The sequence below is a fragment of the Alexandromys fortis genome, unplaced genomic scaffold, assembly GCF_014885135.2.
Source record: "Alexandromys fortis isolate MF-2015 unplaced genomic scaffold, M_Fortis_MF-2015_v1.1 scaffold_36, whole genome shotgun sequence".
In the NCBI taxonomy this organism is placed as follows: domain Eukaryota; kingdom Metazoa; phylum Chordata; class Mammalia; order Rodentia; family Cricetidae; genus Alexandromys; species Alexandromys fortis.
Genome location: NW_026067915.1, coordinates 6106595 through 6129010, shown reverse-complemented (window position 1 = coordinate 6129010; position 22416 = coordinate 6106595). Strand labels below are relative to the sequence as shown.

Genomic DNA, 22416 nt, shown 5'->3' with positions numbered 1-22416 from the left:
ATGCCCAATATCTGTGAGGCTTTTCTTGATAGACAAATTTTATATGGGATGTTTGTTCTTTGTTTAAATGTTTTGATTTTTGTCAGCAGGTCACTGGCATGCATTTTATACGAGATGTGTTGCATGGATCACGCGTTTGCTGGTTCCAGTTTCTTGTCTGTGGTTTTAAATATTGTTGAAGGCGACACACCTTCACTCCCCGAGAGATTCTCACGAGAACTAAACACCATCATGGAACGGTATGGCAGCAAGTCTGAATGAGAGGCCATTGAAGTTTCATTCCTGTGCTTGAAATGAACTTTGGTTTTTGTTCATTTGAAAAGTAATTTTCTTCTTTTAATATTACAGCATGTTGAACAAGAGTCCTTCCTTGAGACCGTCTGCTATAGAAGTTTTAAAAATCCCTTACATCGAAGAGCACCTTCAGGTACTGGAAATGAGAGTGGTATCAGGGCCACCTATCTGTGTCTCAAGGTTATGCTGTGGGACTCAGATATGGTTAAGAATCAGTCAGAAAATTGGGAGTATAGGAGTGGGGGAGAAGGGAGGGCAGAAGAGGAAGAAGGGAAGGGGAGGAGAACTTGAAAGAATGAGATAGAAGAGATGGAAGAAGGACAGAGATGAGAGCAAGGAAAGAGTTATTTTGATTGAGGGAGCCATTATGGGCTAGCAAGAAACCTGGCACTAGAGAAATTACCGGGAATCCACAAGGATGACCCCAGCTAAGACCCTAAGCAATAGAGGAGAGGGTGCCCAAACTGACCTTGCCCTGTATTCTGACTGAGGAATATCTTAAATGTCACCATAGAACCTTCATCTAGCAACTGATGGAACAGAGGCAGAGACCCACAGTGGAACACTGGACTGAGCTCCCAAAGTCAGGTTGAAGTGAGTCAGGAAGAGTGAGAATATGAGCAAAGAGGTCAAGACCATGATGGGTTCACCCACTGAAACAGTCTACCTGAGCTGATGGGAGCTCACCAACTCCAGCTGGACAGGGAAGGAAACAGTGTAGGTCCAAACTAGTCCCTCTGAATGTGGGTGTCAGTTGTATGGCTGGGGCAGACTGAAGGGCCATTGGCAGTCTGCTTGGACTGTCTTTACTGGGAGACCCATAATCTTTAGATGGATACCTTGCTCAGCCTGGATATAATAGGGAGGGCCTTGGACCTTCCTCAAAGCAATGTGCCTTACCCTTTTTGAGGAGTGGAAGATGGGGGGTGAGGTGGGGAGGGGTTAGGTGGAAGGAATGGAAGGATAGGAGGAAGTGGGAACTGGGATTGGTATGTAAAATGAACAAAAGATTGTTTTCTTTTTCTGAAAAAAAAAATCAGAATCAGCCAGAAAGGAGGAAAGCAGGACTTAAGCAAAGCCAAGAGGAACACTGGGAAAATCTCTCTACAAAGCAGGCTACACAAACTCTGGCTGCATGATGCCATGAGACATGGGAAGCTGGAGTTCTAATTTTCTGCTTAAAATCGTTGTTATCTACCCAGTGGCTCTGAGATTGACAGATCTTACCTGAACACTTTGAAATCCATCCCTGTTAATACAGGAATATACTGCTAAGAATATGTAAATCTGGGATTTTCATTGAGCTGTTATTATTCCCTCCTTAGGACATGACTTAGCATCTTCAATTGACCAGGTGTCTCTTTTCTTTTCCTTTGCGTTGGAGAGCTTGATTAGACAGAGGGTCTGTCTAGGATGTAAGAAGCTATCTGTTCTCTCCAAGGCTTTTCTCTTTTATGACCCTCTCAGGCATTTGCCAGCTCCTCAGCAAGTTTCCTCTGTTATGAATAAGTCTAACAGGAACCACCGGGTCACCTGCCTTGTCACGGGTGCCTACTTTTCACCAATGGGGTAAGATCTAAATCAGAGGATGCAAAGACAACAGTGAGGTGTGCTCAACCATGAGACACAGTGCTGACCCCAGGAAGGCTAAAAAGAAAGGGGCAGGCATGGTCTGCTCTGCTGACGTTTGTCTGCTAGAGTAAGAATTTAGTAGCCGAGGAAACGTAAGGAACATGAAGAACCAAGAAGAAAGGGGACTGGGTCTTCACTAAGAATAAAGAGAGAGAAGGGCTCTTTGGTAGTCATAGGTGTTGACACCATCTTAACAGCGGGAAGACGCAGCCAGCCATGTAAACAGTCTAAGAGGAGAACTTGAAGAAGTTATCAGATCCCCCTGAACTAGAGTCACAGACGTTTATGATCTGCCATGTGGGTGCAGAAAAACAAACCAGGGTTCTCTGGAAGGGCAGCCAGTGCTCTGAACTGCTGAGCCATCTCTCTAGCTCTGCAGTATTTCAGAATCAATATCACCCTGATAGCAAAATATAAAAATTTAAAGAAAACTCCAACAAGGCCAAGATTGGTGAGAGGCACACGGGGTGTAGTTGCTCAGGTTTAGGGTTGGACCTTGTTTGTAAGCATATGGAATTCTGTTCTTCATGGGTTTGGGCACTGATTTTGATTTCACAGATGCTGCCATGTATTAAGGAAGTACCTCCCCTGCTGAGGTCTGGGTTACACCTTTGAATCTTGTACCTTAGCTAAGTGTCTCATTTGCCTAACGTCCATCTCGTCGGGGTGAGAGGGTTGACATTGACGGTTAAAGGCCGAGAGATGACTGAGTATTCCTGGAGCTGAGGGAAGGTCTGTTGGTGCATCCCGGGGGATGAGTGAGAAGGGAGAAACAAGGACAAGGTCAAGTTAGAGAAGAAGGCAGGAGCTCCTTCTGGGGGATCTCATACAACCTGCAACACCATCTAATTTAACCCTTCAGAGAGAGAAAGAACTGCTGCTGTGAGTTTACCTCAGTGCTTTGCTGTGGTCAGGAAGATCAGCTGGAAAAGGCGCGTGGGTCCTCCGTGCCCTTCCGTTGCTGGAAAGGGGTTCTAAGGCCATGGTGGTTTCCTTCATTTCAGCACCTGATGTGTAAATATTCAGACGCGACGCTGGAAGGCAAGAACTCGGTTTGTCAGAAGGATGCTGTTCATCTAATTAGTGCCATGTAAGTAATTGCTTTATTTTTAACAAGCCCATTCCATGTAAATGCTAAGTGCGTCTGTCTTTAAAAATCTATTAGCGCTAAGTTGACTGTGCGGGGCCTCCTAGATTGCACTTAAATCTTGCCAGGAAATTAAGAAGCTTCGGTAACGTGGCATTCAAGAGCCATTTGCCCTGGGTGACTGCAGGCTGAAATCCTGACTGTCTAAATCTCCACACACTCACAGATCTGCAGGGCAGCACCACAGTTACCTGTGATGGCACAGAGAAGCGAAGATCTCCGACATTTAGAAATGTTTCTGCTAATGAGTCTTCTGTCAGAAACCTAAGTGGCTTCATGTGGCATTTGTTTAACTGACAAGAGTATGTATCTATGGAAAGAGAGTGCTGTAGGCATTTGGGGGAAAAGCCAAAATTCACGTTCTTTACATATTATACACACTATCTCTCTGGAAAAATAAAAAAAAAAGATAAGGTACTTTCTAAAAGAGCAACAACAATTTCTGGGCCTGACTCCTTTCTCATTCAAGACATTGCTTTGGTTTAACTTGTCAAAGTACAGATGGTGGGCAGCTCCAGTGCAGTGGTGGGCACCTGTACACGCAGTGAATTACAGATGCCAGGGGCCCCCTTCTTAAAGATGGAACCTATGATTTTGCTGATGGGACTCTGCTTTATTTTATAAGGATCCAAAGGCAATGGCTCTACCTCCCCAGTGGTATGAGAAGAGGAGCCCCCAGGCTGATACAGGAGAACCCCAGGCTGACCTTCAAGGCCAAATAGCCAGATACTCTCCTACTGTCAGATGACTCACACTGAGGGCAGACATGCTTCTCTGACACACTCACACCCCAGAGCAGACACGCTCCTCTGACACACCCACTCACCCACCCCAGTACAGACACTCTTCTCCGACACACACACACACACCAATGCAAACACTTCCTCTGACACAAACACCTCAGTGTACACATTCCTCTGACACACACATGTGCATGCACACACACGAATGCAGACACTTTCCTCTGACACACACACACTCACCCCAGTGCAGTCTCTCTCTCTCTCTCTCTCTCTCTCTCTCTCTCTCTCTCTCTCTCTCTCTCACACACACACACACACACACACACACCAGTGCAGACACTCTCCTCTGACACACACACACACACCAGTGCAAACTCTCTCTCTCTCACGCACACACACACCAGTGCAGACACTCTCCTTTTACACACACACACACCAATGCTGCAGACACTCTTTTCTGACACACCCCAGTGGTTTCTCGACTGTGTCCTATATGTTTTCCCAGCCTCACAGTCCACCTAACAAACGTGCACCTGGAAAGGTCCCTTGGGGTAAATTTATAGACAGGTTTCTAATATGATTATTTTCTTGTGTTGCTACCCATTATTTCAAGAAAGTCTAAGTTTTAGTTTTGTTTATAGGTGTGAGAATAGAGGTTATCTTATTTTTAAAATAGCAAATTTAGCTATCATTTGCACAGCAGTTGTGGGGCAGATTGCCTAGCACAGTTTACAGTCAATTGCATGCTGGAAATCAATTGTCTGGAGGGCACTTTACACTGTAAAATATTGATTTCAGATAGTCCCCTTTATTTTCAAGATCTGTGGTTATGTTTCAGGGGGATTTCGTTAAGTTCTACAAAATAAGGGGTGCATATTCCTGATAAATTGTCCCTTCCTGGGACACTGTGGTCTGGATGATATTCAGTTTCTCACAGTGTTTTCTAAGGAAGAAGCTGAGGTCACTGGGAATGTAACCTCAGGCCTTGCCATCCTTGTTTAGTGTGAGTGGTTTCTTCAACTTAACAAAAAGAGGATCTTCAATAAATGAGGGATGCCCCTGTGAAGTAGGTGGCAATGTTCTCTTTCATAGTTACACAGAGACTCCATAACCTCCAAGAGACATGCGGTGTGTAACCCCTGAGCTACGATTTGAGCTCAGGGAGTATTATTAACCTTCGTAGTTACCCACTGGACCATGCTACCATAAAATGTCTATGGGAGTGAGCCCAGATAATATAAGCCGTTGTAGAAAATACAGTTGTTATAATGCCACCCTTGGGCAGTGTGCATACATTATCCCACATGATGCTCACTGTAACATAGCCCGCTCTTACAGAGGTAGAAACTGGGTCCTCTTTCTGCCCTTGGCTACAGAGAGCATGGGTGGCGGAGGTAGGTAGAATCCTACCTTGGCGGAGGTAGGATTCACCATCTTTCCTAAGACCACGGGCTAATCCTGCCCAGAGATGAGTGACTGTGGCCGCCTATTTCCTCTCTAACGGCATGATCCTAATTTGGCTTCCATTAGAAAGGCCAGCCATAGGCAACAAAATGAGCAGGAATTTGGAATGTACACAATTTGCTTTTAAGCAGAAATCTAATTTGAAAAATAATGCTGATTAACTCCAGTCCTTATTGGCTCATTACCCACTTGGAGTTTATTAGATTTTCCTGGCCTGCCCTGAAACACTGCCGCTCTCTCCATAGAGCAATGATACTTCTGTAAGATATTTGTTTATTTTTTTCTGAGCTTGTTTGGTATGAGTTTCATGTTGGGGAATGTTTATTACTTCTAGGCAGAAAAAGATTCACCTGCAGACTCTGCAAGCCCTGTCTGAAGTGCAGAAAATGACTCCGAGGGAAAGGATGCGGCTGAGGAAGCTGCAGGCTGCTGATGAGAAAGCCAGGAAGCTGAAGTAAGCTGCCTTTTCTTTGGGTGCCCCGTGCCCTGTGCTGCCTAACAGTGCTCTCAAAGAACTCACACAAGGAAGGCAAAGGCCAAAACCAAGGCACACATGATCACTTATGCCTTCGTTCACCTGCTCCCCCGAACAAGGTTCCTGAGCCAGAGATTGGATGTCAAGTACTGTTTACATCAGATGTTCAGGCCTGTGTGAAGGCGGACTGAAAGGTAGGGAGGTTACTAGTGATGAGAATGTGGGCAGGCTCTAAAGGAAACCTCATTGGCTGCTGACACTTGGACCCATCCCATCAAGAAGCCGAACAAACAGCTTTACAATTTAGTCTGCCTTCGTTACTTTTCCCGTTGTTTGATAAAGTGCCCTGAAAGAAGCAACTTAAGGGAGAAAGGCCTGCTTCGGCTCGCTGTTGGAGGGTGCAGTCCTCCACAGTGAAGTCACAGGCAGTAGGACTGTGAAGAATGGTTATTGAGCATCCTTGGGTTGGGAGGCAGCTCATTTCTTTGCTGATCTCTGTGGGGTAAATGTTCTTATCATGGCCAGTTTCAGGTTACCAGGTGATATTATGGGTTATTCAGTTGGGAGGATTTATGTGCAGTCTGTTGTTGAGAGCCAAAGCATGCTGGTCCCTATAAACCACTGATTGTGACTCTAACTGAGGAAATATATGCCCTGAAATTATTTGAGTCGTTACATTAACTCAGAGCTTCAAATCTGTGTCTAAATGAAAGTAATGTTAATGTCTCCGAGGTAGCAAAATTCATGTCATTGGTTGAATGTTATGGGGGATTCAATCTGAAAGGAAGATATAAAAAAGGTAAATGTAATATTTTGCATGCATATTAAAATCATTATACAGATTAAAATTATTTATAGGCAAAAGAATAGCATAAATATTCCACATGCTATACTAATATTGTTGCTATTTGATCTTAATTTTATAAATTAGTTGAATTAGAATTTTGACCATTGTTTCTAGGATTCTAAAGGGGCCGTATATATTATTTAATGTCATTGAGACATGCCAACACTGTGCACAGTCTTAGTTATTATGTAGTATGAAAACTGAAGCTTGTGGAAGTAAAGAATTATGGTGGCTTCTGGAGAGAGGCGGGCATGTTAGACAAAAGGAATCCTAAGCCCTAGAAGTCTGTCATGCGTTATGGAGACTAATAATACAGAATTGGAGAGTTGAAAGCTTCTTGGGCAGTAGATCTGTTACCACTTCCACAGTGCTCACACATTCCCTGACATGTGCTTCCATTGTCCTGTATACAGGCTTGCTCATCATGAAGCAGAATAAATCAGTATCTTCACAGTCAGGATGCTCAGGGCCGAGTGTTATCTTCTCCTGATATTCCAGAGGTTCCAGAGTTGACAAAGGAGTCATAGCTTCCTTGTGTGTGCTTCGGAAGAGCAATTCACTTAAAATTTTAAAGAGAGAAAGACTCATTTAGGGTGCTGCACCTTGAGGGACAGAAAATAGTGATCATGCTTGTTTGTATACTATAGATATGCTTAAACATCTTGTACTGATTTTTATACATTCACATTAAATTTACAGAAAGATTGTGGAAGAAAAATATAAAGAAAATAGCAAGCAGATGAAAGACTCAAGATTCCAGGAGTTTGAACCTCTAGGAGTTGGTATGCCCCATGTAAGCATCCTTATTTCATGTTCACATGGAATGTTTTCTTGCTTTGGGTACCTCAGATTCATCAAGCCAGATGTGTAGGCAAAGGGTAGAAAACCCCCAGACGAACTTGGCCCAGCTCAGGGAGGGCTCAACAAGTAAGTCCACAGCGGATGGTGACTCTAGCGTAAAGCAGCTTCCTTCCGGAAGTGAATCAGTTGATTCAACCATCACCCAGCCAGTGGCTACTGTTTACAAAATAACTGAATTTCCCTGAATGCAGAGATTATGGTTAAGATGATTAATTAATAGAACAAATATGCACATATCTGATTTTCACTTCTATCCTGTGTGTTTTACCTCTCCAGTCTGTCAATCCCCTTTTGTCTTATTATTATTTTTTTAACCCTTTATTTTCTGTTTTCTACCCATCTATCATGCACTGTGATAAGAATGTCATTCAAACTGAAGAACTACCACAGATATCTGATAGTGAATAAATAGATTTGCGGGACCCCTCCTCCTGTACTTCTGCACTTGAAATCTCTGAGTGGCAAACACTGTTTTCATTCATGGTTAGAATATCTCTCTGGGCCTTGGTGGCAGGATCTGATACTTAGGTAGTCTATGTGAGGGGCCATGTGGGGCAGCTGACATCAGCCTCACACAGCACATTCATTGGGGCAGAAAACCTTTGTGATGTTCACCCAGAGGATGAACAAGACTGAAAACCAGGTATTCCCAAGCTGATAAGGTTATGAAGATTCTGTGTGTGTTAATGTGTTCAAACTGCTCAATCGCCAAAATAAATTGGGGTGCTTATTTCTGGAATACCGGGAACCCTTGAGATCAGAGACATTTCTTTGCTAAGACTGGAGCTTGAGAACCAGATATGGTGTCCTTTTTTTTTTTTTTTGTATTATGATGCCCAAATGGCCTCCCTTCCTCTTTTCCTCCCTCATTCCCTTCCTTCCCTTCTCCCCCCTCCCTCTCCTTCTCTTCTTTCCTTCCTTCCAGAGAGGGTTTTATTATGTGTCTCAGGCTGTCATTAACTTCATGAGCCTCCTGCCTCAGCCTCTCAGGGGCTGAGATTACAGGCATGAAAAGCCACACCAAGCCCTGCTTTTATTTCGCAGTTATCTATGGCAAATAAAAAGTAAGGTCTTTTGTATCAGAGACTGATAATCTACTTCACCTGTTTGGTTTATTCTTTGACCTTTAAGATAATCATCTTGGTGTTTGATGTAATTATTGCCAGCAGTCTGAGCACACTATATGACATATGGTGTAGCGGAACAGCTATGGAAGCCAAAGCCCTTGGTAATCTCTGCAAACTGGGGTATTAAGGTAATAACGATGATCTCAAGGCTGCATGCCAGGCAGAACCTGAAGAGGTTTTGTTATCCACATGTTACCACACAGAACATGGATCCAGAGAAATCATCTTCAATTTGGCCCAGCTCAGATTAAGGAAGAGGTCACACTAAGATCCTGTTGTTCCCAGCATACATCCCCAGTGACTTCCTGGGCGAGTCACTTTTCTTGATGCTGTAGCAAGATTCCCAACACTAGCAACTTAAGGAAGGGTTTTGCTTTGGGGAAGAGTTTTGAGGAACTCGTAATTGAAACTCTAGTCCATAATGGCTGCAGAGTTGTGATGGCAAGGATGTTGTATCTACACTCAGGACGCAGGGTCTGTCACTGCCCAGCTGACTTTCTCATTTCAGCCAGCCTAGGAACCCAGCCTGTGGGCTGACGCTGCCCACATTTAGAGTAGGTGTTCCTTGTTCAGTCAGCTTTTCTGCCAGCACTTACGTAGGACACACACAGAAGTGTGTTTCCATAGTGATTCTAAATCTCATCCAGTAGACAAGTAAGACTGACCCTCATGCTTTCCTTTCTCTCAGCAAGTAGTGTGTGTGTGTGTGTGTGTGTGTGTGTGTGCATGTGCCCAAGTGTGTAGACACATGCACACACAGTCCTGTCCTGGCTAAAGGTTTTGGTTCATTCTTTGAGTTTTCTGAGGTTTAATACCACTGTCTCTGGTTCGGAACTTCTCAGGAGTGTTTTCTGAGTTTGTATATGGATAGGAGCACTGTTAGCATGGCAACATAGGAACAATAGGAATAAAAATAAGATCTTTTCTCATTTTATATACCAGTCTCAGTTCCCACTTCCTCCTCTCCTCCCATTACTTCCATCTTCCTCCCCACCCCACACCCCATCCCCTCCTCAAAGAAGGTAAGGCTTCCCATGGGGAGTCAACAAAGTCTAGCACATTGCTTTGAGGCAGGGCCAAGGCACCCCTCTCCCATGTCTAGGCTGAGAAAGGTATCCCACCAAAGAGAATGGGTTCCAAAAAGCCAGAACAAGCAAGCAGTAGGAATAAATCTGGGTCTCACTGCCAGTGGCTCCATAGTCTGCCCCAGCCATACAACTGTCACCCACATGCCTAGTTTAGTCCTATGCTGGTTCCTGCACTGTCTGGCATCTTGAAATTTGCATGCAAATGGATGGAACTAGAAAAATCCATCCTGAGTGAGGTAACCCAGATCCAGAAAGATGACTATGATATGTACCCACTCATAAGTAGATACCAACTGTGAAACAAAGGATAATGAGCCTATAGTCCACGACCCCAGAGAAGCTAAGTAACAAGGTGAACCGTAAGAGAAACATATATAGATTCCCCTGGGAAGGGGAAATAGACAAGATCTCCTGAGAATAGTAGGTTCTTATGTTCAATATCTCATTGTTTCCTAAGTTTGTATATGGATGAAGCATTGTTGGCATGGCTGTAGTTTGAGACTGTTTGTTTGTGTCCCAGCCACCCATACTCGAATAATCACACAGAAACTATATTAATTAAAACTCTGTTTGGCCAGTAGCTTAGGCATATTCCTAGCTAGCTCTTCCATCTTAAATTAATCCATTTCTATTAATCTGTGTATCATCACAAGGCTGTGGCCTACTTACCAGTAGGTTCCAGCATCTGCCTTCTTCTGCTGCTACATGGCATCTCCCTGACTCCGCCTACTCTCTCTATATATCTCTGTTCGGACTTCCCACCTGGCTTTACTCTGCAAAGCCATTGGACAAAGCAGCTTTATTCATCAACCACTAAAAGCAACACGTATACAGAAGGACTTCCCACATCACATGGCAGCGTAGGAACAATAAGCGATTCATTGTTAGTGCCCTTCTCTCTTTCAGAGTTCCCTTTGTCTTTGAAAAAAACCTTCTGACTTCTCAGGTCCACAAACCAGCTGGTTCTTTTCTAAATTCCTTCTGAATTCTGTGACTTAAAGGACACTTCTCAAACTTCAGAGCGTGCCAGAGTATCCTGTGTTATCTTGATTCTGGTTCTGTTGGTCCAAGTTAGGGCCTGGGCTGTCAGATGTCTAATAAGCTCTGCCTTGCTTCCGATGATGCTGACCAAGAATTATATCCTATTAGTCAGGGGCAGAAAGCGGGGCTCCTGAACATGACTATCCTCCCCTAGATGAAGGAAGAACTGGAATGGCACCACTGAATAGATCTCTTATCTCTTTAGAGGAAAAAAATCATTTAATGGGAATGGAAGAAAAGGAGGCACGACCTGAGGGGAAGACTTTCTTGTTCACCCCAGGCAGAGGAGGGAGCAGGACAGCCAGGCAGGGAAGAGGCAAGACTTAATCATACTCACAGGCACAAGCGGGAGACAGGCTTAATGATATTCACAGAACAAAGGAAGAAGCTAAACACTTTGCAGAGGCCTGAAGGGTTTTCATCATCTCGGGGAAAGGCATTGTTGAACTAAAAAGGATGAAATAAAATATGACAGAAACTGGATTAATCAGATGCAAGAGGCTGAAGGAAAACCCGATAAAGGAAAAATGGACGTCTTCAAATGCATTTCCTCGTTCCTCTTCTCTCTGTTTTGATGGCTTCATTTCTTCCCAAGCTCATTGAAGCTCTGCTCTCAATTCCTTCTTCCTCTCTTGCCAGGCTAGAACAAACTCCTCTGTGCTTCACTGTGGAGAGTGTGTTCATGTGTGTGCATGTTCATACATGCATGTATGTGAAGACTAGAGGGGAATATTGGGCTCCCTCTATTCCTCTTGACCTTATTTTGTGAGCGCATGTCTCCCACTCAACCTAGAGCTCGTTGATCACGCTATGCTGGCCGGCAGCAAACCCTGGGAATCTTACTGTCTCTGCCTTCCACCTGTGGGATTAACAGCTGCCTTTTACTTTTAAATCCAGATGCTAGGAATCTGAATTCAGGTCCTCATGGGCCATATCTCCAGAACCCCCTTCATATATTTCAGAAACAGTTAGAGGAGGGACAGTTTTGAGAGTGAATGGACCCAGTATGTCATTGATAAGAAAATTCCTTAAGTCATTCAGGGGAGTGGCTTGATTTGTTTTCAGACTTATTTGACAATGATTTTATTTTGACTGGCATTTTCTGCTTGACTGAATTGGAGATTTGAAATCTTGAAGCCCAGTTGAGTGTGGAATCATGCTTGACTCCATTTCTTAAGAAGATAGCAGCTTAGAAAACAAGAGAAACAAAGAAAACCCACAGTACCATACAAGGCAAGCCCAAAGCCCAGGCTGTCCTTTTCCCTTGGCGTGTACAGTTGTACTGGCGCGAGACCTGGGCTCCAATGTGTGCTGGGAATGGGAGTCCGGTGCTTCTCTTCCTAAGAGTGGCAGCTCTAGCAATCCTGTCCTCTCCAGAGAGAACCGCGGTGATTCTTTTGAGATGCCTTCTGAAGGGCATGCAGCATTGATAGCCCACAGTCTCCTTGTTCTTTGGATTCTGTGCAGACCAGCAGCGAAACTTTGTAATCTGGACCCAGATGCACCTCCTTAAACAATGACCAGACCATACAGAAAGCAGACTTCTTAGCAATACTTTCAGAGTGCCTTCTTATAAATGCTTTGCTGCGGTGGGGCCTGGCTTCATGGGACTTACTCATTTAATATTACTTTGGACTTAATGTCTTTCTTAACAAGGCATTCTTTGAATAGTTCCCCCCATGAGAAAATAGGGCAATTCAATATTATGTGTAGTTTGCAAACACACACACACACACACACACACACACACACACACACGTTAAAAAAAAGTAGTAAACTACAAATGGCCTATTGAAATTCCCATTCATAAATTTGGGCACTTTACTTTTTATTTTTATTTATTTATTTAATTTTTGTTTTGTTGGTTGAGGCAATATCTCACATTGCACAGGCTTACTTCAAACCTGCCATTTAGTCCAGGATTACTTAACATTCCTGCCTCCACCTCTGTGGTGGTTTGAATGAGAATACTCCCCACCTGCACCCCTACCTGCACCCGGCCCTGCCCTGCCCCCATAGCCTCATACATTTGAATGCTTTAGTCACCAAAGAGTGGAACAGTTTGGCAAAGATTAACCTTAGGAGGTATGGCCTTGTTGGAGTAGGAGTGGCCTTAATGGAGGAACTGTGTCCCTGGGAGTGGGCTTTGAGGCCCAGTTTCCCTTCCTGCCTCCCTCCCCTCCCCTCTCCTCTCTTTCCCAGCTGCCTGCCAATCAAGTAGCCCTTAGCTACTGCTCCATTGCCGGCCTGCTTCCTGCCATGTGATCATAGACTAACCCTCTAAGACTATAAGCAAGCCCCTAATTAAATGCATTTCAAAATAAGAGCTGCCTTGGTCATGGTGTCTTTTCATGGCAATAGGGCAGTAGCTAGGACAGTTTCTCCAGCGGGAATTATAGGCATGCATTTACACAGGGCTGGCGATTGAGCACAGGACTTCTTTTATTCCAAGAAAGCCATCTATTAACTAACACACATTTCCAACCCTATCTTTTATGTTTTTGAAGCGTGAATTCCTTCATATTTCTTAGATATTTGTCTTTTAGGAAATTGAAATTCTCAGACTCAGGACATGTAAATCCCGATGAGACATGGGAGCTATTCAAGCTGGTTAGTTTTGAAATGAAGCCGAGAAGGAGTGGAATGAGGAGAAGTTAGGTGGGATACAGTGGGTGCACACTGGAGAGAGATGCTTGCTTCTAGATGCTGATGCAGCCTATATTTGCCTGAACCTCTGACTTGGCTCCCTGGCTATCTTGCTTGGCTTGCTTAGTTATGGCCTAGAAACTGATTCCTACAGAGAGAGGTTAAATGCTTTGCTCAAGTCTGGTTCAGAGCTGTTTTGCTTATCCTGAGTTACCAACCTAAAGTTTGAAATGCTACCAGGCTTAAGGGAGAAGAACGTTGCTTCATTTGTGGCAGGGCCGTTTCCTTCTGTCTGCTTCTCATCATTTATTGATTCCCTTCCACAAGGAATTAGATGAACGGACTTCGGAGAACCTGCCTGACCCTCAGTCCCTTCCTTCCCTGGACCTCGACGAAGTAGAGTCAAGTTTAGACGACACCATAGTTGGCCTTGGACATTATGGTATGTGTTTGTGTCACCTGTTAGCAGATACTTGTCCCCATGAATGTGACTACCCGCCATTGCTGCCCAGCACTGGACTGTGGTGCTCGGGTCCTTTGTTCTTTCTGTCTTCATGGCAATAGTGAAGATGGGTTAGAAACTTCTGGTGGGAGACTTCATTTCCTGGGTTAAGCAATATTGTCATTAACCTGATTAAGAATTCCCCAAAGCTCTACTCCCCTTTTTCACGAATGGCTCTCCTGCTCCTTTGATATATTTAAATTGAAGGCATGAACCAGACTTTGCAAGAGCCACTATTCAGAGGTACTTACTTGCTAGAAAATAAGAGTGTTCAGAGTTGTTACCCAGCAGGAGGTGCTGCATGTCATCTAGCAAGGAAGGCCCTGGCTACAGGGTCTTTCTGGGTCTTTGCTGCCCTACCCATAGAACAGGAATAACGAGTCCTCCTTTGGTTATTATCAAGAGCAAACAAGGTTGGGCGTGGATGTTCTCTTAGCTTAGTGCCTAGCATAGTAAGAACGGAAAAAAGAAACAGTTACAACACTTTGAGGATATTTTTGAATGCAAGAGTCTTGTTCACCAATATCCCTCTTGCCTAGAATAACACACCAGGAATATTATTCTCAGTATTTCTTGAATGAATTTATTATTAATTAATGAGTAGATGAAGAAGTGAATGGATGCTATATTAATTTAGACCCTTAAAAAGCAAATGACAGACAAGATCGGGCGCGTTTGTGATCATACTGGACTCTCTGAATGTGGCTGACAATGGGGAACTGACTGAGAAGCCAATGATAAAGGCACTGGGACTTGTTTCTACTGCATGTACTGGCTTTTTGGGACCCTAATCTATTTCGATGCAAAGCTTCCTAGGCCTGGATGTAAGGGAGAGGGCCTTGGACTTCCCACAGGGTAGGGTTCCCTGCCCTCTCTTAAAGGAGGGGGGGAGGAGGAGAGTGAGTGGGGAGGGGAATGGGAGGAAGGGAGGAAGTGTAAATTTTTGAATGGAAAAAAATATAAAAAAGCAAATGACAATGCAAGACTAAAATGCATAACTTTTTTTTTTTCGAGACAGGGTTTCTCTGTGGCTTTGGAGCCTGTCCTGGAACTAGCTCTGTAGACCAGGCAGGTCTCAAACTCACAGAGATCCGCCTGCCTCTGCCTCCCGAGTGCTGGGATTAAAGGCGTGCGCCACCATCACCCGGCTAATGCATAGCTTTTTAAAAAAATACTTGCATGAAAGAAAAAGGCTACGTGAGGCTAGGAGAGACGGTAGACCGCAACCCAAATCCTATTGCTCTAAGAGGAGGGGATGCTCAGTGGAAATGAACTGTTCTACTCAGGAAGTCCAGAGCCAGGCCAGCTGCCAGGTGCCCGCCCTTGTAGCGAATCACTGTTGTGTATTAGCAGGGTTTGCCAACAGGAGCCGTAGCTTCTGAGAGAACGCAGGATGGTTCCAGGGCAGCAGCTGAGCCACTCTGGCACACAATAGCAAGGCAGTGTTGCCAATGCCTGTGTTACAAGGTTGTAAACTCTTTGGGAGTAGAGGGACTGGAGGTGCCACGTGTAAACTCTTCACTAATTGAACACTGAAGAAGTGAAACTTGGATTGTCTTCATCTCAGCCCAAATTTGCACTTGGGGTCTCCTGAACTAGTAGAGTATGGGTTATCTCTTTCTGCTGTATGGAGACCAGCACCTAAAGCGCTTTAAGCTGCCAGTTACCAAGTTCAAAGTGATGTTGTTGGAGGCCATCGTACAGTAGGCACGATGATGAAATGTCTGTATCAGATGGATCTGTGGTAATTTTTGAAGTATTTTGTACTGTATTGTTTGTTTCCATTTGAGGAAAGTGGAGGGATCAACTGTTCCAAGGGTTTTTCTTTCCTTGAGTTGGAAAGTTAGATCTTGTGTAGCCCCTGATGTAGGTGATGTTATGCTGGACGGCAGAGTCCTTGCTATGAATACAGCCCAGCATAGGATAATAAACTATTTTCTGCGATAGAGAAGTCAGTCTGTTCTGATTTCAAAGAGGAAACGGTAACTTTAAATGCGTTTCTGCAAAGAGAAACCAAAGACATGAAAACTTTTGCTCAAGGATAGTGTAACTTCATTCCAGAGCAACATCTCTTCAGTCTCTCCTCGGCTGCAATCCACTGTACTGCAGTGTGGAGAAACAGTCAAGTGTGGAGACTGACTGAGATTTTCACAGTTTGCCTTTCCTGTGGGTCTCTGTGCTAAGGCTAGCCCTGAGAGCTTCTCCCATGGAGAGAGGAGCACACTTATTTGGTGTGTTTCACTGGGGTAGACAGTATCTTGCTTTATCAGGCCAACTGCCACTGGTCAGCCCTATCCCCGAACCACCTCCTGCATGCTTAGTCTCCATTGTAAGTCATAAAATTCAGGATAGAAGAAACACACAGTAGCTTTAATGGGTCAGATACCTTATAAAATACTTTGAACATTTTCCTTATTTTTCTATAAATTCATATTTTTATAAATATTATTTTCTCACAAACATTAAATTGAAAAGAAAAGCTTAGAAGTATGTAACATTTGACAGTCTATTAGAGTGGTAAGTGACTGAGGTTAAGATTATTGGTGAGCCTTGGGAGCTCAGTCCAGTGCTCCAGTGTTACTTCATGTTCTGGCTTGTTGGGAGCCTAGCCAGTTTGGACGTTCACCTTCCTAGACATGGACGGAGGGGGGAGGACCTTGGACTTTCCACAGGGCAGGGAACCATGAGGGCTCTTTGGATAGGAGAGGGAGGGTGAGAGGAGTGGGGGGAGGGGGAGAAGAGAGGGGGGAGGGGGAGAAGATTGGGGGGAGGGGGAGGGAAATGGGAGGCTGGGAGGAGGCGGAAACTTTTTTTTCTTATTCTCAATAAAAAAAAGAAAAAAAAAGATTATTGGTGAGCATATTAGGTAATTGTGAAATTTTGTAATAGGATTCTTTAATTTGTTGATTAACCCTGAAATGGTTAATTATTTTACTCAGGGTCTTTTTTTTTTTAATTCAACACCTAGAGGAACCATTATTTATTTGCCTAGCGTGGACACATAAATTATGCAGTCATTTTTAAATGCTCCTACCCCAATTATTTAATCAGTTTTTGATAATGAACTGGAAAATTTATTTCCCTAGGAAGTATGGAGCTAGCTGTAGAAAAGGAAGACAGGATAGGCTATTAGTTACATTTGATATGCATTCATTTGAGTTAATCTAGCTAGTCATGGCTTACCGTTATAGTCAAATGAGAACACACAGCAGGAATGCTAAGGACTTTATCCCCATTTAATTCCTGACTTCTTGCACATTAATTTTTAAAAATGTTTTTTTTTTTTTGGAGAATTTAATTACATTTCGTCTTCCTTTTGTTCCTCCAAATCCTCATATTCTTGTTCTCTTTCAAATTTATGGACTTTGTCTTTGTTGGTGGTGGTGGTGGTGAGGGGTGTGAGTATGTGTGTGTGTGTGTTTGTAGGCGTGTGCATATGTGTTCTTAATACACAAATGCAATCTGCTCAGTTTGTGTGTTTTTAGGACTGACCGTTTGATGTTGGATAAGCAGTTAGCATGCTCTGCCATGGAGAAGACTATTTCTCACTCTCAGAATTTCTTAGTTGCCCATAGTTTTGTTAACAGACTTTGGAGTTGATAGTTTTTCCACTGGAGTCTACACTGCCCTAGTGTGTTAAAAGTTAAAAAATACTTTGATTCATAGTTAAGCCTAAAAGCATGAATTGACTTCCTGCATTAAGAACCAAATTAGATGGCTCAGTGGTTAAGAGCACTGGCTGCTCCTCCAAAGGTCCTGAGTTCAATTCCCAGCAACCACATGGTGACTCACAACCATCTGTAATGAGATCTGGCACCCTCCTCTGGTGTGTGGGCATACATGGAGGCAGAACATTGTATGCATAATAAATAAATAAATCTAAAAAAAAAGAACCATTACTGGAAGTTTGCATGGTAACAATGACCACCAGTTCTTCTAGTTTCTAAAAGGCCCAGTGATAACCTGAATTTTCCTCACTTTGCCAATACAGTAGTAGTCATTCAGATACACTCTTAAAGTGGGGCACATGCATCAGACTCACACTGAAGCAGGACCTAAATTTCCACTCTCTGCACATATTGGTAATAGCTACTTTAGTTCCATACCAACAAAATATGGTAGAATAATGGTATAAAAACACTAGTGGAACTTTGGTACTTAAAGAAAACTGTCTGGCCATATACATACACCTAAGAACTTATAGACTACTAAACTGTATTCAGGGATTTGGGAATGATGCTTACAGCTTAGTTTGTGAAAATTTCCAGGGAAATTCATGGGGGTGTAAACTCAGAACTGAAAGTTTTTCAGACCTAAATAGAAATCTTTGATATGTTTGGTTCTATCTCTAACCAAATAATGTTACAAATATTAAAAATTATTTTCAGGTTTTTGTCAGGCATTTTATGAAGTACTATTAGTAAAGAAAACAAGAATATGTTAACTTTAGTTTGTGATACCTACATAGCAATCTCAAACACAAAAAGGCCCACTTCAGTCTGATGATAGAGTACTTAGTCTTAATAGTACTTAATAGTCGCAGCTTGACGGTGAGAGCACACTGCCTACATCTGTTAGCATACTTAACAAATACCTTGCCATCCAACTGTTAGGTATCCATGACTTACTTCTGTAAGAGAAATGACTACCACTGTAGACTTTTGAATTTCAAAGTGGGAAAAGGCACCTTTATCAAACATTTCAAATAGCTTTTAAATGGAAGATGTTTGCCTTAAAAGTGTGTTATGATAGTGGACTTGTTAGTACTGAACTCTTTTTACAAAGAAAAGTAAGCAAGAAACTTAAGGAGAAGTTTGTGTGTGTGTGTGCTTTTAAACTGAATTTTGTTCTGAGCGATAATCTCTGGCATATTTATAACAGCCAATTACATGTTCTTTCTGTGTGAATAAAACTGTTGCTATGAAATCACAAAAATGAAAGGAAGGAAGGAGAGAAAGAAGGAACGAAGGAAGAAAGAGAAAGAAGAATGAAGAAGGAAGAAAGGAAAAGAACAGAAAAAAGGAAGGAAGGAAGGAGGGAAAGCTGAGCAAGCCACGAGGAGCAAGCCAATAAACAGTAACCCACAAGGCCTCTGCATCAGTTGCTGCTCCGGATCCCTGCCCTGTTTGAGTTCCTGTCCTGACTTCCTTTGATAATGAACTGTGTGATATGGATCTGTGTGTAATCCAAACAAGCCCTTTTCTCCCCAACTTAATTTTTGGTCACTCTGTTTCGTCATAGCAATAGAAACCTAACGAAGACACTGGACATAATAGAGCAGAAAAAGATAGCCTGGAGCTGGGTGTGGTGGGGAAGGCTGCGATCTCAGCCCAGATTGCAAACCCAGCTCATGATAGAGAAGCCAGTGAGATGCTGGCTCAGAAAAGAATACCAAGCACTGGGGCCACTTAGGCATTCCTAGATTTTCCTCACTATTAAAGCTTGGCCTTCTTCAAGCATGACTGAGGAACATCGATGGTAGTTTTATTAATATTTGCAACCTACTTCATTGTTATGTGTGTTTTATTACAGTGTTTCTTCCTACTGTAATAATTAATTCCCAGGAATAAAGGCCCCTGCAGTCATTCACTAATTCTCTACATTCTAGAGGATAATTAGGATGAATATAATATTGAATTAAAATGGTATATTCTCCACCCTGAAGCATAATTAATAATTTAGAGTGTTTCTTCTGCATGATTGGTCTCTAACTAAAATTTAAAAGTTATATTCAACTTGAAAAATTAAAGTGGGTACAGACTGACACTGGCCTGGCCTGCCACTTTGCTGTCATAGCCTAAGAAAGAGTCACAGAAATAGGATGGTTGAGCCCCAGAACATCAGCAGTCATAGGAAAGCAGCACTTGTGGACCTCAGAAAGTAAGCTTTCTCATCTGAGAAGGCTGTGACCCTCCTCCTAGTGAAAGAAAAATAAAACACCGTCATTAAACTAAAGGCCATACTGCTGGAGAAGAGTTACCTTGTTACCTTGCCTGGTCCATTATAGTTCAAGTTCGGAATGAACCAGTTAAGTAGAAAATTATCAATGTCCATTGCAGCCTAAGGTTAGATGGTAAAATCTTATGCAATATACATTACAGCGGTCTGGACAGACTGCAGGATTCTCCTTCAGTAGGTGCATTCACTCCGCATGCATGCGTATTCTACAGTTGCACTCTGGGTTCTCCTACTTGGAGACTATACTCTGATGCTCAGCAATTCCTAAGTTGCCATGGGACTCAGGAAAAAGACAAGTTTAGACTCGTGTTTGAGCCTTGACTTCTATGTGCTAGCACTCAGAGTTTGAATAAGATAGTTACTCGGGTTATAGTTTTTATAAATCATGCAGTGGAATTAATGATGTCACTACGAATATTAAATGGGATTGGATGCACTAAATGGCACTCCCAGCATGTGGCTCACTTGAATAGGGGCTGTTTTTACCCAGCCAGACAGAATGGTAGATGGCTCTTACTGCCTCCAGGATGCCTGATATCCTGGCTGACATCCTGATATCCTGAAGATCTGGCTCAAAAACATTCGCTTGCTTTAGCCTGTTCTGATACCTACCACTGGAACCCTTTGACTGACATCAATGATTGTGTTCTTTTTAGGACTTTCTTTACACTGCTTTGGAGTACCGTGAGTCTGTACCTGAGTCATGCCCTAACCTGAGTTCTAAAGCTGGGATATTGTTGCTAACAGACCTTTTCAGAATCACTTCTTAAGGATGTAAATTTCATTATATGTTAATTAAAAACTTGTATTAATTTTTCTTTATTCTTGTGCTTGAAATATATATACACTAATATAGGATGGTATCTATTCTCATCCTCCTCCATCTCCCTCATCCCCCTCCATCTCTCACTAAGTCCCAGTTAGTACTTCCCTATGTGTTTGAGTTTGGGACCATCCGGTAGAGCATGTGAAATGTACTGGTGGCCACACATTTATAAAGACTGCTATCAACTGTCAGTTACTCCTCAGTAATGAACAGGAGGACCTGGAGAACACCTCCCTCCTCCATGACAGAATTTTGGCTGGTTTGGTCTTGTGAAAGTAACCATGGCTGCTCTGAGTTTGCGTGTATGACAGTCATGACGTGTCTGGTAGTTTACATATCATAGCTCCCCTTCCATGGTGTTCCCTGAGCCTCGGTGCAGAGGGGTGAGAAAGATGTTTTGACCAGCTGTGCATCTCCTCATTGACTGTTGCCCCCTGCAGAGAGAAGCTCCTCTGATCAATGTTGAGAGCAGCCTGGGTCTAGGATAGGAACACATGTTTAGAAGTTGATTAGACAATATGGCCTTTTAGCCAAATAGTAATCGCAGGTCCTACCTAGGGCCTATAGCCTCCCTAGCCATGGGATTTTGCCCAGAGGGCCTGTTTGTTGGGGTTTTTGTCCCGCCCAGTTCCCCACAACTGCTTAGCCCCAAAGATAATCACACATAGGTCTCCATAAATTATAAGCTGATTGGCCCATTAGCTCTGGCCTCTCACTGGCTAACTCTCACATCTTGATTAACCCGTTTTTCTGATCTATGTTAGCCATGTGGCTCAGTACCTTTTTTCAGTGGGGCAGATCACATCCTGCTGCTTCGGTAGTCTGGGCAGGAGTGGGAGGAATCAACTTCCTCCTTCCCAGGATTCTCCTGTTCTCATTACATCATTTCTACCTCCTGTCTGGTTTTCCTGCCTATATTTCCTGCCTGGCCAATCAGAGTTTATTTATAACATGATTGACAAAATACAGACAATTCTCCCACACCAAAGTACCAGATGTGAAATTCCCTCCTGTGGAGTAGGTCTCAGATCCAGCCAGAGGCCTGGGTGTTGGAAATGTAGCATCTAGCACTGAAGAATTGATTCCTGTCCTTTTCAGATTTGCCCAGTCAGCAATGTGTTGCAATAGCAGCACAAGTGGACTAGGACTAAAATAATGACAACTCATTGCATGGAGGAGGGGAAGGCTGATGCTCAACCAGTCTTACTGTAAGGGCTCTCAGAACCTGAAGTCAGAGTCCAGAGTCATGACAGGGATGTTCTGTCTGTGTGAGGAGTTTGAATAATTGAGTCTCATGACATTTCAGAGTGGAAACACAATATTTTCTCTAAATGTATTTTATTATACAGTGTAGTGACAGAATTTTAAATTTATCAAATTAGCAATGAATATTGCACTCAGACATTTATCTGTTTAATTTATATTGCTAATAGTGTGATGTTATTATATTCTTATTAGAAATAATATACTTACTAGAAAGTGGGGGGAAAGTTTGCATGTTTCCCTGTGTGCCGTGTAGCTGTTTCCTCCTGATTGACACATTCCCTCCTAAAGGGCAGGGGAACTTGTTGTATGAGTGGCGGGGCTGTGTCCCACCACCCAGTTAGCTTTACAACTGAAGTAATTACACAGAAATTATATTTTTTAAACACTGCCTGGCCCATTAGTTCCAGCCTCTTATTGGCTAGCTCTTACATATTAATCTAACCCATTTCTAATAATCTGTGTAGCCCATGAGGTGGCTTACCAGGGAAGATCTTAACCT

General features: G+C 43.1%; 1 protein-coding gene across 1 annotated transcript in view; it reads left to right on the top strand.

The window, feature by feature from the left end:
• Positions 1 to 22416, top strand: part of Nek11 (NIMA related kinase 11) — a 203760-nt gene that overhangs the window by 95013 nt on the left and 86331 nt on the right. The window contains exons 7-12 of the mRNA XM_050139439.1: positions 90 to 239; positions 349 to 427; positions 2931 to 3016; positions 5615 to 5734; positions 7302 to 7395; positions 13693 to 13807. Of these exons, the coding sequence (XP_049995396.1) occupies positions 90 to 239; positions 349 to 427; positions 2931 to 3016; positions 5615 to 5734; positions 7302 to 7395; positions 13693 to 13807 (644 nt within the window). The remainder of the gene's footprint in view (positions 1 to 89; positions 240 to 348; positions 428 to 2930; positions 3017 to 5614; positions 5735 to 7301; positions 7396 to 13692; positions 13808 to 22416) is intronic.